This window comes from Bidens hawaiensis, unplaced genomic scaffold, assembly GCF_021521415.1.
Source record: "Bidens hawaiensis isolate Kalapana, Puna unplaced genomic scaffold, B.hawaiensis_p1.1 tig00050490_1, whole genome shotgun sequence".
NCBI classification, from domain to species: domain Eukaryota; kingdom Viridiplantae; phylum Streptophyta; class Magnoliopsida; order Asterales; family Asteraceae; genus Bidens; species Bidens hawaiensis.
In genome coordinates this window covers 57,326-75,047 of record NW_027499032.1, presented here as the reverse complement: position 1 = coordinate 75,047, position 17,722 = coordinate 57,326, and the positions used below count along the sequence as shown (strand labels likewise).

General features: G+C 43.4%; 1 protein-coding gene and 1 pseudogene across 2 annotated transcripts; both read left to right on the top strand.

The window, feature by feature from the left end:
* Positions 1–490: 490 nt before the first annotated feature.
* Positions 491–4,525, top strand: LOC143598547 (glycerophosphodiester phosphodiesterase GDPDL7-like). The gene is made up of 8 exons (XM_077076741.1): positions 491–641; positions 723–1,019; positions 1,092–1,204; positions 1,316–1,823; positions 2,029–2,349; positions 2,436–2,575; positions 3,608–4,088; positions 4,197–4,525. Exons 1-8 carry the CDS (start codon positions 491–493, stop codon positions 4,523–4,525), a joined length of 2,340 nt encoding a protein of 779 aa, XP_076932856.1.
* Positions 4,526–5,299: 774 nt separating this feature from the next.
* LOC143598546 (uncharacterized) lies at positions 5,300–7,092 on the top strand (annotated as a pseudogene). The gene is made up of 3 exons (XR_013147129.1): positions 5,300–5,498; positions 6,505–6,528; positions 6,632–7,092. The product of XR_013147129.1 is annotated as an uncharacterized LOC143598546 (transcript).
* The last annotated feature ends 10,630 nt before the right edge of the window (positions 7,093–17,722 follow it).

The window sequence follows — 17,722 nt, the reverse complement described above, 5'->3', positions numbered from 1 at the left end:
ACAAAAAACGGATTTGGCTCCATATAAACAGAATTTAACTCCTAATATTATTAACATGTTATCCCATGATATTAATTAGCAACCTATAAATACATTTAATTTCTTTGTGGGTACAATTTACTAGTATTGACCCCCTCCCCCATTATCTCTATGCCCATTTTCTTTCAAATTCCCTTACAGAGTTTCGAAACTCCGCAGGGGAAATCATCTGTTAAATCATATTTTCGTATAAACGCGTACGTCTTTTTTTTTCTCTTTTCTGGTTTTTTTCTAATTAATTATCGTTGTTTTGATTTCGTTCATGGTCTGTTCGTTCAAACCATGAACAAATTGTGCCTAAATCTTTTTAATACGTCTGAAAAGATTTAGGTACAATTTATAGAATCTAACGTTTCGTTTTTTTTTTGTCAACAGAAAGAGACGAGACCCGTAAAAAGATACTTTCTTGATATGCGTTTATGACATTTTTGGATGCTAGATTAAACAAGATATGATCAAGGAGTTACTCTTTGGTTTCCTGTTAATTTGTTCATCTCTTGCCAAACATGGTCATTTCGGACGCGATAACAAACCTCCAAGACGTGCACGCTTGCAAGCCAATCCTGGTCCCGGGCCAGGAAAGAAATGGCTAACATTGAACGGTAACACCATCACAATGTCATTAAGTAAAACATAATCTATTTACACTAAGATTATAAATGCATGTTTTTGTGTATGTTTAGGTGGTGAGCCATTGGTGATAGCCCAGGGTGGTTTCCCTGGGCTATTCCCGGACTCATCCGGTGCAGGATACACTGCAGCTATAGCAATGGGCGTGCCCGGTACTCTTAAGTATTGTAACTTGCAACTTACAAAAGATAATCTAGGAGTATGTCTACCCGACATAAAGCTCGATAACTGCACGGATGCTGCTACCAAGTTCCCTAAGCAGAAACGACGGTACAACATTAATGGAAAAGACGTCGATGGCTGGTTCGCTCTTGATTTAACCATCGACGAAATAATGAAAGACATAAGTTGTAAGCTTTCATATTTCCATCCTCGTTATGTTTTGCGTTAAACGCACTCGATAACATGTTTACATAAAACAGTGTTGCAGAATATCTACTCAAGAGCAAGTGTTTTTGATTTTGTGTACCCTCCGCTTCAACCCGACAGTGTTTTTGGCCTCGAGCCGAAAGGCAAACTATGGCTAAACGTTCAGGTGGGTCCCACATCGCGTAACATTACTAGCATACTATACTAGTTAAAATGTTAAACAAAATACGAGTTGTTTGTTTTGTTTTAAACTTTTAGTCTACTCGTTGTTTTGTAGAACGAGGCGTTCTGGAGCGCACATCAGTTAAGCGTGGTACGATATATCGACGATTCCAAGGAGTTTTTTATAGCTGATTACATCTCATCACCCGAGATCAGGTTCTTGAAAGCCGTAGCAACAGGCAAAAACATGGACTTAACGAAAACCAAGCTCGTGTTCCGGTTCTTGAAACCCGACGAGGTTGAGCCGACTAACAAGGAAACATATGGGGCCCTGGTAAAGAAACTCGGGATGATCAAGGCATTTGCCTCGGGTATTCTTGTCCCGAAAGACTACATATGGCCCGTTGGGAAAGACGGGTACCTTCAGCCTGCAACAACCCTTGTTGCAGATGCTCATAAAGAAGGGCTTGCAGTGTATGCTTTGGGCTTTGCATCTGATGTATTTTCGAGTTATAATTATAGTTATGATCCGGCTTTAGAATACTTGCAGTTCGTCGATAATTCAAAATTTGCAGTCGACGGGGTTGTTACTGAGTTCCCGGGTTCGGCTTCAAACGCTGTCGGTAAGAAGTCAAGTTCTTAGCTGCGCGTGTCAGCCAGGTTTTGACAGTTTGACGGTTGGAACTGATTTTTTTTTTTTTTGAATATAATAAAAATGGCCCGTTTCAAACCTGCAGTTTGAAATGTTAAACTGTCAAAACCGAACTGTATAGTGACAAAACTGGACATATGGTTTGATCTGTTTCAATGGTTTATAAACAATGACAGCATGCTTAGCTCAATGTCCAAACTTGGGCCCGAAGGTTGCGAACACTTTGATCATATCTCACAATGGTGCGAGTATAGATTACCCGGGGTGCACTGATCTTGCATACAAGAAAGCTATCAATGATGGGGCGGATATAATCGACTGCAACGTTCAAATGACACAAGACGGTGTTGCATTTTGCTTGGAGTCAGCTGATCTACTCGGTAAAACTAACGCTGCAATGGCGTTTATGGACCGATCAACCACCATACCAGGCATTCAACCTAAAAGTGGTGTGTTCACCTTCGATGTCACGTGGACCGAGATCAAATCTGTTAAACGTGAGTAGTTACCTATTTGGTTATATCGAATCGATTTTTTTTTTTTTTTTTTTTTTTGTATTTTACTTATTTTCACTTCATTGTAGCCTTGATTCAAAACCCGTTTCAGTCAGCCGGATTTTTACGAAACCCGAAATCTAAGAATGCTGGAAAGTTTCTAACACTACCAGAGTTTTTGGAGCTTGCTAAGAAGAATTCATCCATGGGAATTCTCATTGGAATTCAAGTAAGTTTCTAATGCTACCGGACCGGACCATATGAGTTCTAGGGGTGCAAACGAGCCGAGCTGAGCACGAGCTTGACTAGGCTCGAGCTTGACTTGTTTTGACTTGCAATAGCTCGAGCTTAAGCTCCTTTTCTAATAGGTATATTGGTTTTTTAATGATCCCATTTGGTCACTGCTGGTCCCAACTAATGAATTGGCTACTGATGGTCCCAACTTTTAAAGTATTTGTTCCTAATGGTCCGCGACTAACAGAATCCTAATGCCGTTAGTTTCAGGTCGTCGGGAAAACGTTTTTGGCTGGAAAATTCATATTTGTTGCCGGAAAACACCACCTGAACACCGCAACCACCGCCAATTGACTCACCACTAACCAACTATCCCCACTTGAGCACCATCAACCGATTCCGACGATGGTTCTAGGGTTTCCGGCGACCTCAATAATTGGGGCTTTTACTAGAAAAAGGTTCCTAAAGGTCTGATATGAAGTTACCAAGATGTTTGGGACGAAAATGTTGAGTTTTCGGGAAAAAAATTTGTGTTTTCCGGCCAAAACCGTTTTTCCGGCGACCTGAAACTAACGACGTTAGGATTCTGTTAGTCGCGGGCCGTTAGGAACAAATACTTTAAAAGTTGGGACCATTAGTAGCCAATTCATTAGTTGGGAACAGCAGTGACCAAAAGGCAATAGTTGGGATCATTAAAAACCAATATACCTTTCTAATATCAAACTCAACTCGTGAAGCGTTTTTTCAAGCTTAGACTCAACTGTTTATTATTTATTAATAAATTATACACGTTTTTAATTATTTTTATATATTTTAAGAAAAATCTTAAACAAGCCTAACCTCGGCTCAGCTTGAGCTCGGCTAGAAGTCCAAAAGAGGTAAAAACTTAAAAATATACAACGTTCGACAAGTCTAAACAAGCTTCCTGTACAAGGCTCGGGCTCGGGCTCAGGCTCGATAACTAAACAAGCTTTATTTGAGGCTCAGGCTCGACAAGGCTCGATAACTAAACAACCTTTATTTGCAGCATGCTGCTTACCTAGCATCAAAGAAGGGGCTTGACATCATCAGCTCGGTGAACCTTGCACTCAAGAACGCGAAACTGGATCTGAAACAGCAAGTTTTGATCCAATCCGACGAAACGTCAGTGCTAGCAAAGTTCAAGACATTGTGGCCAAACTACCGGAGAGTTTTGTTGTTTAGCAAGCCCATTAGCGACGCCCCGAAGCCCGTGATCACTGATATCAGGAAGTACGCTGATGCGGTTAATGTGGTGAAAAAATCAATAGTTCAGGAGAGTAAGATATTTTTCTCGACAGGTTCGACGAAAATTGTCGAAGAAATGCATGCTGCAAACATCTCGGTGTATGTTTCGGGGTTTTCGACAGAGACGTTGAGTATGATGCTCGATTTTTATAGTGATCCGTATACCGAGCTTGTTTCGTTCTTGGCCGAGGGTATCGATGGTGTGATCACCGATAATCCGAAAACTGCAAGTGCATTTATGAGTAAGTAAAAGTAAAAGTAATATATAGACCCAGAAAATTTTTTCATGCGGGCCATCAAGATTTTTACGTATAAATAACACTAATGTCTGCTCGGTTATGATGTGACAGGGAGTCCATGTGTCGATCCAAAAAGCACGGCGCCATTCGTTTTCAACCCGATAAAGCCTGGTGATTACCTATCTCAAGTTGAGCCGAAGGTTTTGCCACCCGCAGCAGCGCCTATACCGCCACTGCAGGTATCGGATGTTGTGGATCCTCCGTTACCTGCAGTTAATGACGCTGCACGTAAAGAGGAGAGCGATTCGGGCAAGAGTGGAGACGACGACGACGATGGTGGTTCGAAGAAATCGGGACAAGGGAGATTAGATATTGATTTGGTGACAATGAGCTTATTGTTGATTGGATTGGCTTGTGTAATATTTGGCTTTGGATGTTGATTTTTGCTGTAATATTTGGCTTAGGATGATATTGGTTTGTTAGTGTTTCAGGATTAAAATGTGTTACAATTTTTTATTTTGGTTCTTAGTTTATTATCCTCTTATGTTTTTCTCTTCCATCAACATTCCTTCAAAAATTAAAATAACATAGACTTTAATATCTTTCCATCTTTTATAAAAAAAAAAAACAAAATTTATACATTCCTAGGTGTAAAATTTGAAACACCTCAAATGCCTACGTAGCATAATAGAGCACAATGGCTATATGTCTGAGCGCATCGTAGGCTCAAAGAATCTAGTTATGGATCATGTAAGACAGTGCACAATACAATATAATATAATGTGGTTTAACATACGTGAATCGGTGAATGGAATAGAACTATAGGATGTCAATATTGAGGCAAAATGTACCCGTCGCACATACGTGAATCACATAGGGTGTCAATATTGAGGCAAAGTATATAAATAATACAAGTAAATAATAAACAAATTGAACTCAAGTTTAAAAAATTACTTACAAGCCGTAAAAGCTCAAAGTAAACCGAACTTGAGCAGAAGCCATCTAAAATTATAAAATTGAAAGCCCCCAACAAAACCGCGTACCATTCAATTGTTTGGCTACAATATTGAAGTGGGACAGAGTCACTTGTCGGTGATCACCATATCCTCATCAATAATAATAATTTGATTCACACCATCATGTTATTATGTTACTGCTCCATTAGAATTACACATAATTGTATTGACAGAGAGTGAGAGATCTATCTAACCTACCAATGAGTCGTCGATCTGGTGGATCATGTATAAGGTGTTGCCTGGTGATCTTTGCTGTCATCTCAGCTCTCTGGACCAGCTCTTTACTGGAGGCTGCACCACCAAAAGCCTGCTTTTAGTTTCAAATCTTCAACTTCTTCTTGTACTCCGTGTGTCTGTGACTGCCCACCTCCTCTTTCCCTTCTCAAACTTGCTCCTGGTAATTATTATTATCATTATTATTATTCTTTAATAGAGTGATTGATTAGGGTGTGTTTGATTTTAGGGATTAGACAATTATGATTTTGTTATTTTTACTGTTTGATTAGGTTGTAATTAGTATGGGATTTTTGTGAATATTGAGGTCTAGTGGAATCAAAATATATGCAGTTGTTTGTTATTAGTTCATGAGTAAGAGGATAAAAGTATAATGTCCCTCTTTCTTTTCTGCTATTTAGTGCTAAAGTTTGAATTTTTATGTGATTATCTTTGTTTTTATGCTTGACTGGAATGCACTTGATCTGGGATTTTTAAAAAGTTTTGAGCTTTAGTCGAATTATAGTATACCGATTTCTTATCTAGATGAAGATCCAATTGAGCCCGGCTCGTTTTGGCTTACGAGAGCTTGAGCTCGAGCTCGAGCTCGGTTCTTTAGTTGTTTTTTCTTCAAGCTCAACCTTGGCTCGTTTATTATTTGTTAATTAATTTATATACATTTTTAATTATATTTATATATTTTGGGAAAAACATGAAACGGCTCTAAACTCGGCTCGAGCTCGTGTAGTACCTTAAACGAGCCAAAGCTCGGCTCAAGCTCGGCCTGCAGTGTGAAACCAATGCATACAAAAGTCTAAAAAGAGGTAAAACTTTAAAATACACAAGGCTCGACAAGCCTAAACGAGCTGCCCATACAAGGCTAGAGCTCAGGCTCAATAACTAAACAAACTTTATTTAAGGCCCGGGCTCGGATCAAGCTCGAAAAGGCTCAGCTCGTTTCGAGCTTTTTATTGATCCGAGCTTGAGTAGCTCACGAGCGGCTCGGCTCGTTTGCACCACTACTTGCGAAGTAAAAGTATTAATGAATTTGGAGTTGATTATTTGTAAATAATATGATTAAGCTAGAAATTGCAAAAATTGATCGATGATTGTACTTTTAGTATATGGTTTCTAAAAATCTGTAAAACATGATTCTAATATTAATTCTTGTTTGTTTTCATATATTGCAGGCTTGACTAATCTTACAGTTACAGGTACATGTTCATCCTTTACGGTTAATTTGATACGAATCATGATTAAATGCACAATTACCCTTTTTATTAACTTATATGCTAATTTCATCATTTTAAAATCCAGATTGTGGGAAAGATGATCCGGATTTGAAAGAAGAACTGGAAAAACTGTTTGTAGATTTACTATCAGAAGAACTAAAACTGCTAGAAAAAGTTAACGAAGAACACATGCGCCATATGAACATCACATTTGGTGAAGCGAGACGAGTAGCGTCTCAATACCAACAAGAGGCTGAAAAATGCAACACGGCTACTGAAACATGTGAACAAGCAAGAGAACAAGCCGAAGCGTTAACCAGACAAGAAAAAAAGATAACTTTGTTATGGGAAAAACGAGCTAGACAGCTTGGTTGGCAAGGCGAAAAGATTAATATTGTTACCAATTTTTTTCCGGTATTTATTCTTCATTTTTCGGGTTTCTTGATTGTACTTTGTGATTTATATAGCTACCTTACAATGATTTTGTTAGCAGGGGGGGCAAATGCGCCCTTGAGTTATCATATAAGTTGCCTAGTTATCATATAAGTTGCGTAATTGAAATGTTGTTTTTAGCTTCTTGTTTTGTGGTATGGACTTTGATTTAATTTTAAAGATCTTGATATTGCTAATAAATTTTGATTGTTAGATAATAGTTAGATAATCAAGTGTATTGATTGTTAATAAATTCTGATTATTTGAGGAATTAATAGATAAAATGATTTAGAATTGACATTAGGCGTAAAAAATGAAGTAAAACTTAGTCGGTTCGGGTTAAAAAATGGGAAAAAAAAGTAATTTATTTTACCCTTTAGGTGATTATTTTTACCAGGACTAAATAAATATTTAGTTTCTTAATGTTATCATTTAAAAGTAAAAATATTGTTGGTACAATTTTACGGTCATGAATACACCACTAACAAACTATGCATACATAACGCATCATACATGCATAAAGCATACATGTTGTATGAGGTTTTATATGAGGTCGTATGAGTATTATACTAACATATTATAAAGATAGTATTAAGTGGTATATCGACGCATTATACATTTCATGAGTGGTATAACTTATAGAAACTAACAGGTGTAATATGAGACAATTGCATGTGATTCCTTGACTTGAAAGCAATATAGAACTCCTCAAAACCTGAGAGGGGTATAGATATGTTGAAATATGAAAATGACATGTATGTTGACATGTTCTTTGATTTTATTACTTTGTTAATTAAATTAATACTAATAAATATTTTTCTTATGAGTCATGAAAATGATAGAGTGACATCTTTCTTTGAATATTACTTTGTTTTGGTTGTAAAAAATGATTTTCTTTCAAAATCAGATGCAATATGTTTGGGATGAGAAGTTGATCTGTATGTTTTAATTATATCAAACTTTTTGACCAATTTGTGTTTTATTCACTTTTTTATATTAATATAAGGGTGTTAATTGTGTTGGGTTCATAGTTATGGATTTCAGATTAAATATGTGAATACCCGTTTGGCCATTTAAAATCATGTTATGTTTGTGTCCTTATGGATTAAAGTATATGGGTACCTTTAAACGCCAATCTCTTTGGTTGGAAAGCGGAAATGGACAAAATACCAACATTAGAATCGCTACATAAAAGAGGGGTTTTAGAAGCAACCAACGTATGTCCATTATGTGAAGATTCACTATAATCGGGGAACACGTATTAGTATCATGCTACGTGGCTTTGATCATTCGCAATTTATAAGCAGTTGGTGCGGTATTTCTCCGATTTATGCTTTTGAGGTTAGAGATCTTCTCAAAGAGCACTTAAAATATAAGGACAAAAGACGGGAATAAGAAAGTAATCAGTCGATTGTACTCATGGCATGTTAGTATTTATGGAAGACAATAAATGAAACTCTTTTCAACAAGAGTATCAATCAATAGGCTAAAGGAAGATATCAAACGATTCTCGTTTTTATGAGTGAAGAATAGAGGGGAAAATGATGTTCCTATAATGTAAGGAATGGTGTATATTCTCGTTTTATATAAATTTGTATCTAGGAGCATATTATTAAGTGTGATTGATGATTTGATGTATGCACTTGAGTACTACCTGGCTAGTCTCCTTTTAATTTCTAATAAAAGCTGGTCGTTTAAAAAAAATAAAGATCTCCTTAAATCAATGTACAAAAGTATGAAGGGGTGTGCAAACGGGTTAGACCCCTGAGAGCCGACCCGACCCGGACCTGTTTAGTGGTACCCTCAAGACCCAGGACCCAACCCTATTGATCGGTTCGGGGTCTCACGGGTCTTACCCGATTTATGTAAAGTGAAATTGTTCAGACCTGCAAAACCTAACCCGGGCTCGTTTAATAGTATTCTTAAAACCCCGGGACTGATCCTATTATAAATAATATGGTCCGGTCCGGATCTGGTCTCGCTAGTCTTACCCGTTCACGGATTTACGTATTATTTTGATGTTAGTAATCATTCAAAAGCTCTCATAGTAAAAGCCAACCTTGTTTCAAGGGCAGTTTGACTTGATATTCACCATCATCATCGGTTTGCAAACAAGAAACAATAAACACCGCGGTTTCAAGTTTCATGAATACAATAACAATAATAATATTCACCGACTAAACCCAGCTAGCTGTTCTGTCCAGTCCATCATACACGCACCAATTAATAACCCATCATTATAATAATCACCCTCAGATCTAATTACACACAAAAAAAAAGATTTGTCTTTTTGTTTACCCTTTTCTTTATTATCAATATCAAGACTTTCAGATCATCATATTGTTAAAAAGCTTCAAACTTCACAACAGTAGTTTGTTATTGTTACAATTATAATGATGTGAAGAGGTAGGTCCCAGTAGAGCCCAGTTGGACCCGCAAGACTCACCTTAAACAGGGACGTCTGCGCAGAGACCAACTGGATCCGCAGGACCAACCATGCTTAGAGACGTGACGTCCTTACGCGCAGTACGCAAGCTGGTCCCGCAGGAAATGCCTCCCAATGGTGAAGGACTCCGCCTGTCCCCACAGCCTCGGATACAAGCCATTAGGGAAGGCCACCCGCGCAGCATGGCTACACGCACAAGGCACTTAGCTCTCGATCATTCAGTGTCACCTGAAGGAATGACCCAAGCCGGGAGCAATCCCGCACAGAGGCGGGAGGGGGAATACTCCCGCCCAAATAAGCCAGTCCGTATACTGAAGGATCTTTTACTGTACCTGACGAGGTATGGGGCGAAAGATCTGATCAGAGATACGACAGCTCACTGATACAGTATGGCGAGCATCATGCTCCTGTACTGTATCACTATTAGCCGCTGCCTACTCACCAACTACTGCCATACCACGTGCGTAGCCGTCAGTTGGTGGAACAGGAATAGTATACAGCAGGCCTGGTCACTATCAGCCGCTACCTACCCACCAACTACCAGCAGGGCACGTGTGTAGGCTACTGTTGATGAACAGGAACACTGTAGCAGCCGGCCATACCTCCTTGGAAACCTACCTTCGGCTATAAATACCACAAATGGTATGACCATCTCATCTTATCATACCTTACTACATTATCATCATATTATACCTGATATCTGCTCTAGCAATCTCTTAGTATACTTTTATATTTAAAGAGCAATCTAGTCTGATTCTCACGCCGGAGGGTGGTCACAAGGAGGAACCCCCCCCTTCTCAGTGATGAGCTCACGGTGTCTGTTTTGCAGGTTATCAGAAGAACCATCTTCCAAGGGTCTAACCCCTCGTGGGAAACCGCTATCCAACCCCCAGGTTACCAGTAATCTGCCCGGGGTCCGGTTAGTGTTTCTTCATTGGCGCCATCCGTGCATAAAGCTAGAACTACAATTTTCTCCAGTTTTTTCAAACTTCTGCAAAGATGGTTAGAGAAATTCCGGTAACCACAGCCCCAGCTACTAGGGGGAATACCGGCAACACAGTTTTTACGAACACTACCCCGGCTACCGAAGCCGGGGCAAGTGAAGTAAATTTTACGAACACTACCCCACTTACCAAAGCTGGGGCAAGTGCAGTAAATGACCGCCTACTGGGATCCACCGATACCCAGTTTGAGAAACGAAGACTCCCCCGCCAGACTCTCGATGAAGTTAAGGCATGGGCGGAGGCACGACAAAAGGAATTCCAGGCTGAGTTGGACGAACGCTTGCGTTCCGTGCAACAGGCCGACGAATTCGAGTACTGGGAGGATGACTCGGAGGAATCCGACTCCGACGCGAACCCTCGCCATAGGGCAAAAGGGAAGCGTAAGGAAACGGAATCCCAACCGAAAAGGCATTTTGGACAAGCCTTCAAACCAAAAAGCACAGGTGGAAGTCCACGAGACTTCTCTAAAACGTTCAGACCAAACGTTGCAAATGCAGGAACGTCCAAATTTGCAAGGGACATTGCTGAAGCAATCGCCCCAAAGAGTGCCAAACAAATGCCCAACATAGGCACATATGACGGTATATCTGATCCAGACGATCATTTGAACAGGTTCATAGCGGGGGCAACCGTCAGCAATTGGACGGAACCCACGTGGTGCTACATGTTCCAAATGACGCTTGTTGGGGCTGCTAGAGCTTGGTTTGATCGTCTACCGGTCAACCACATCTACGACTGGGCAGACTTCCAACAGAAGTTTAGCCAACACTTCAGCCAGCAACGGAAGTATACCGAGGAGCAATGGACAATCCTCAAATGCATACGAGAGGAAGATGAATCTCTGCCAAACTTCATCACTCGCTTCAACTCAAAGAAGCTAAGTTTGGGCAATATCAGCGAAGATCTTGTTCGCGCTGCCTTCATCCAGGGCGCACATGACCCAGAGCTCATCCGCACCCTAACGGGTAAAGATGGCATGCCATCCACATGGGATGGCATCATGACAGCAGCAAAACGCTATGCGGAAACGGAGAAGCAACTGGGTAGAGATCTCCCACAGAGCACAAACCTCTACACTCAGAAGACGAGAGAGGACAACGTCCTCACCGCCAGACTAAATAAAAAGCGAAAGCTAGGCATTTGGCAGTCAAGGGTAAACTTTGACACCTCATCCGGCTTGCAACATCGAGTGGGCGGAAGGGATAATGTACAGCCGCACCGAAACTCCAGATGGACGCCACTCACCAAAAGCGTCACTGAGATATTCGCCACTGAAGAGCTCCCGTGGCCAAAACCTCCGATAATCCGACATCGTCACGATGCTGATCGGAGCAAATACTGTGACTTTCACAAAGACAAAGGGCCACAACACTGAAGAATGCATAGATGTAAAAGACATGGTCGAAGCATTTGTCAGAGATGGGACGCTCGCGCACCTCGTGGCGCAATAAAGGCTGAGCAGGCGGATGCGTGTAGAACCCCAGCTGGGGAAAACGAATAAAAATTCCAGCTTCAACATTGAGACTACATGCTGCGTAAAGAACGAGATCCCGAACCAGGTGCGTATCGGCTCGATGGCGCTCCCATCCCAACATGGAAGGGAGCTCATTTACACAGTTTGCATGTAAATCAATTCCAATTTGTAAAGAAAAGGCCAAGAGCCACTTCTAATGGAAATGATTCTCTTTTAAGAACATCGAAGCTGATGATTTTACATTTAATACTTTTCTGAACACTAATATGCCGGTTTTCACCGCATAATTACGTGAAGTCATTGCATGGGAAGGCGGTCCTACCCGCACGAACCCAAAAAACGTGACAAACCTTCACGCAACCGCGCGTCGAACGGTTCAAAACAAAATTCTTAAAAAGGATAAGGAAAACCTACACGCAGGTCAGATAAGGGTAAAGTTTTGCCATCCTACTAAGTGCAAGTGACGGTTCTACCCGCACAATCACGAAAGAGGAAGCAAAACTTCACACCTATTATCAACCACGTTCAAAGGTTAACTTATCCTCAAAAGGAGAGAAAAACCTACACGCAGGTCAGATAAGGGTAAAGTTTTGCCATCCTACTAAGTGCAAGTGACGGTTCTACCCGCACAATCACGAAAGAGGAAGCAAAACTTCACACCTATTATCAACCACGTTCAAAGGTTAACTTATCCTCAAAAGGAGAGAAAAACCTACACGCAGGTCAGATAAGGGTAAAGTTTTGCCATCCTACTAAGTGCAAGTGACGGTTCTACCCGCACAATCACGAAAGAGGAAGCAAAACTTCCTATTATCAACCACGTTCAAAGGTTAACTTATCTTAATGCCTTAGAAATTTCGAAAAGGAAAACCTACACGCAGGTCAGATAAAAGTTAAAGTTTAGCCATCCTACCAAGTGCAAGTGACGGTTCTACCCGCACAATCACGAAGGAGGAAGCGAAACTTTAACACATTATCAACCACGTTCAAAGGTTCTTATTCTAAACACTTGGAAAATTGCTAATTTAAACTAAGTATGCAAGTCATAAGTTTATAAAGCAAGGAACCCAAAGAAGGAAATAACAATCTTATACGCAAAAAGATTAATATTTCAAAAATATATTACAAGAATGGACGGGTAACTACCCGCCTAAAAAAAAAAAAAAAAAAGCTATACAAGTCTATCTTAGCAATGGGAAGGGATCTTCAGGATCAAGCTTCAGGACCGCTTCCACTTGGACCCGCTCCGTCAGAAGAACGGGGTGGTTCGAGGAACGCTTTGAGGACAGCTAACCCATCATCAGCAGCAGCTACTTCGTCCACCTTCTCCACCACTGGATGCGGGAAGGCGGCGTATTGATTCAATGCTTGGTCATAAATGGCTTCGGTATCCACATCGAACAAAGGGAAGTTGGAAGGCGGGACGCCTTTCTCAACAAACCCTAGACCAAGCAGGAAGCCGGCCTTTTCCCCATCCTCATGAGAAGCGTTGAGGGCTGCGGTCATAGCATCATCGTAAGAGGTCTCTGAAAAGACCCGACGCACAACCTACAAAGAAAAAACAAGTATTAGAACCTTTTCTTACAAAAGAAAAGCGTGAAGATAAAACTAAACATACCTGAGGCAACGCTTCTCGAAGAAGCCATTGGAGGGCAGCTTGAGCTTCTTTATGGGCGCGTTCGGCTTCGCTCTTGTTAAGGTTGGCAAGTAAAACTTCCTTTGCGGCAGCCTCTTCGACGCCCTTAAGCCTCCGCTCGGTGTGGTCAAGCACCCCCCTCTGGTCTAGGATTTCCTGGAGTTTCTTGGCATCTTCCATTGCCAAGGCATCATGAGCGCGTTGGAGAGCCTCTAATTTGGCCTTGAGCTCCTCATTCTCCACACGCAAAGGCTCAGCAACGGCTTCAGCCTTGGCAGCCCTCTCGGTTGCGTTTCGCGCAGTCTCCCTGGCCAGCCGAAGCTGTTCATTCACAGCTTGGGCAGCCTTGGAGCGGGCCTCGAGTCGCGCCTGAACTTCAACCTCGAGGGCCTTGAAGGCCTTCTCCTTGTCGGCGGCAGCTGCCGCAAGCCGTTGGTTCTCCTCCCGAAGAGCACGCGCCTCAGATATGTCCTTGGCGCGAGCTGCTTTCAACTTGTCGTTTTCACGACAAAGCAGCTCGACGCGCGGCTGCATCCGGGCCTGGAGAACCCGAAGCTCATTAGTTAGCCTACCCTCCTGGTAGCTAACCATGGCTTCCCCCAACGCACCCGGAGGAGCAGCGTGGCGAGCCCAGTCCACGCACTCCACAGGTGTGCGAAGGGTTGTTCCTCGGCGTATGTTCCATCGTGGAACATACACTTCATTGGAATCCGACACTGCAAAAAAAAAAAAAAAAAAAAAAAAAAAAAAAAAAACAAAGGCAGTAAGGAAAAGATGATAAAAAACAAGGGAAAAAGAAAGGAACCCTACGCACCTGTAGGGTCAATGACAGGCCGATAGCCGCCAAACCCATCACCTGAACCTAAAGGAAACCCATCCAACAGGTCAGGCAGACGGGAAGGTGACAAAGATCGGCGAGACGCCCTGCGCGTACCTGATGGTCCGGCCGTCGGTGCCGGTGGCGCGGGCATGGTGGCAGCCGCCGTGGTCGCCGTTGTGGTCGCCGCCGTGGTCGCCGCCTCGTAGTCAGCAGCAGCAGTAACCGCCGGCTCTGTGAAGGATGCTGTAAAAATCGCACTCACGGCCGGCGGGGACGTCATCTCAGCTGGAACAGTCTGCTCAGGAGCAACTGAACCAGCGGAAGCAGGCGCGGTCACCTGGGTCGACGCCTCAGGTAGGCTGACCAAGCCTACCGTCATTGGCGGAAGGGTACTCCTCTGCGCTTCACCCCGGAATGCGTCAACATCCACGCCTGCACAAAGAAGAAAGTGTTAAATTAATGAAGTGATAAATCTACAGACATTATAATTGTACTTACGGGTTTTCTTGACCCTGAACGTACGGACGGGCGGGGAGGAACCCGATGGAGCCGGCCTCTTGGTACCGGTCACCGTCGTCTTCGTAGGTTCTCCGGAGGTAACGGTCGTAGCCTCCGGAGCAGTGGTCTTCTCACCACCGGGCTTCCCCGCCACTTCTTCACTATCTGACTCCGAGTCAGATAGAACCACTGGATCAGCTGTGGAGGCCTTCTCCTTCCCCTTCACGCCGGCAGCAGCTTTCTTCTTCCGCACCAACGGAGGAGCATCTGAGGATTCCTCAGAAGAAGACGGGTCAGGAATTCCAGCAGCGGGTACAGCATTGAGGGATTGAGGAAAGAATATCGCCTTACCTGGCCGCCGGTGGCTCAGGATCTCGTGGCCCAGCGGATAGACCTCCACAAACCGATCCGCCGTTTGCTCCAGGATGGGCAACTCACCCTCGTCCAGAGCACGAGTACCCATCCGCGCAGGACCGTCGGTTTCCCGCGGGTACAGAAGCGACTCCAAATCATTTCCCTCTGAAAGAATAAACAGTTAGAAGACAAACGCGTATCAAAAAGAAAGACAAGACATACCATAGGGAATAGAGTTCAAACCGTATTCGAGAAGGATGGGAACCTGAGACGCATCCTTCCACACCCGGCTCATCCCTAACATGACCATCCCGGACTCCGCAAACCGGTAAACCGGAGATTGGATCCGGGATATCTTCGAAAACCATTCCGCCTCCTGGTAGTTGGGGGCGTGAAGGCTCGGTATCGCTTGGCCATTTTTAAACTTCATGGCAAGGGGGATGGCGCGGGCAGAAATGTAGAAGAATTCCTGCTTCCACGCGCGAAGACTGCGCTCGGTGTCGCAAATCTTCAGACCCTTAATACGGGTCGTCAAGGTGTACCACCCCTGGATGCACCTCCAGGTATAGAAGGTCATCAGGCGGTCCACATGGGGCTCGATGCCCAAAATCCGGCACACCCACTCAAAATGGCGAATCTTGGCGATCGCCATGGGGTGCAGCTCGGTCAAATGAACACCGTGCCTCTCAAGGACACGGTAAACAAATTTTGTCAACGGGAATCTAAGATTCCCATAGACAAAAAATGCAGCATAAACCCCGATCTTGCCTCTGGGGGCATCATACACGGTCTGGTGGGATTCAGGAAACTCAGGCTCGAGATGATCGAGCATGAACTTCCTGACAACATACCGGTACTGATCGCCGGGCAGAGCACACTGGCACTCGCCAGCAGTACCCCTGTCGTCAGCTATAGCTTCAGCATCACGAGAAGACATCTTGCAGAGAAAGAAGAGAACGATTTCGAGAGAATGCTCGATTGAATAAAGGAGTATTCGCCGGAAATCGCCTTAAAGATGAAGAGAAGAGTGAAAAGTGTGAATTGTAAGTAACCCTCTCCCCCTTTATATAGTAATCGCAATTAATGCGGTGAAATTAATGCGGAGGAGAGAGAAATCGAATGTGCAATGAAACTATGACACGTGGCAAAAAGCAAGCTGGCAACAGCTGTTGAAAGGACGTATGCCAATAATTTCGCGGCCACGCGCCCGAAAAATCGCGCCCACGCGCCTGAAAAAGCGACTGGAATGACCATGTTCTGTCACGTCACCATAACTTCTTGCACGTCCTGACACAGTCAGAAGAAACCGTCGCACGACGTTTCAGAGGTTTGGACTGTTATCTTTTCACCAACTCTTCGAATTTCAAAATTCAAAATTTGAAAATATTAAAAAGTAAGCGGGAAAATACCCCTTACCCCTTGGCAAGCAAGTAACCGTAAGACGGATGCGGGTACAGTGTTAAGGCAAAACCCTTCACATACCTAGCACCCGCAGGGAATTGAAGCCAAGAAAACCTTGGTGAACGAGTAACCGTAAGACGGATGCGGGTACAGTGTTAAGGCAAAACCCTTCACATACCTAGCACCCGCAGGGAATTGAAGCCAAGTACCTCGGCAACCAAGTAACTATAAGACGGGTGCGGGTACAGTGTAAAGGCAAAACCCTTCACATACCTAGCACCCGCAGGGAATTGACGCCAGGAATACCTTGGAAGTAAAGTAACCGTAAGACGAGCGCAGGTACAGTGTTAAGGCAAAACCCTTCACATACCTAGCGCTCCGCTGGGAATTGAAACCAAGAAGGATCTTCTGGGCAATGCTTGCGGAAACGGAAATAACATCCCCGCATAGCGGGAACGTCGAGAACTACGTTGTTTGAAGCTCCAAGATGGAATTGGTGGTCTTAACATAATTGATCACTATGTTCAAAACTACCAAAACCTCATGGAAAATACATACAACTGGGACTCAATGTTCCTGACTTGCGAGGAGGTTACAGACCTACCCGCGTCATACCCAAAGACCAAGCAGGAAACTCGGGCATTTCTGCAAGTGACAAGGACTTCCGCGGAAAGAATCCCCATGGAAAACCTTACAAAACCCCTTTTCAAAACCCTTTGCTCAAGTCCAAAAGTTCACCTCACTTTATTAAACACTCATGAGAAGAACATTGGACTGGGGGGACTTGAAGAGGTAGGTCCCAGCAGAGCCCAGTTGGACCCGCAAGACTCACCTTAAACAGGGACGTCTGCGCAGAGACCAACTGGATCCGCAGGACCAACCATGCTTAGAGACGTGACGTCCTTACGCGCAGTACGCAAGCTGGTCCCGCAGGAAATGCCTCCCAATGGTGAAGGACTCCGCCTGTACCCGCAGCCTCGGATACAAGCCATTAGGGAAGGCCACCCGCGCAGCATGGCTACACGCACAAGGCACTTAGCTCTCGATCATTCAGTGTCACCTGAAGGAATGAGCCAAGCCGGGAGCAATCCCGCACAGAGGCGGGAGGGGG

Bases quoted from the DNA above. Each gene is read 5' to 3' on its own strand.
- LOC143598547 (XM_077076741.1), top strand. From the start codon at position 491: ATGATCAAGGAGTTACTCTTTGGTTTCCTGTTAATTTGTTCATCTCTT. The intron at 2,350-2,435 runs GTGAGTAGTTAC...ACTTCATTGTAG, and splicing joins CGAGATCAAATCTGTTAAAC to CCTTGATTCAAAACCCGTTT. The intron at 2,576-3,607 runs GTAAGTTTCTAA...CTTTATTTGCAG, and splicing joins GAATTCTCATTGGAATTCAA to CATGCTGCTTACCTAGCATC.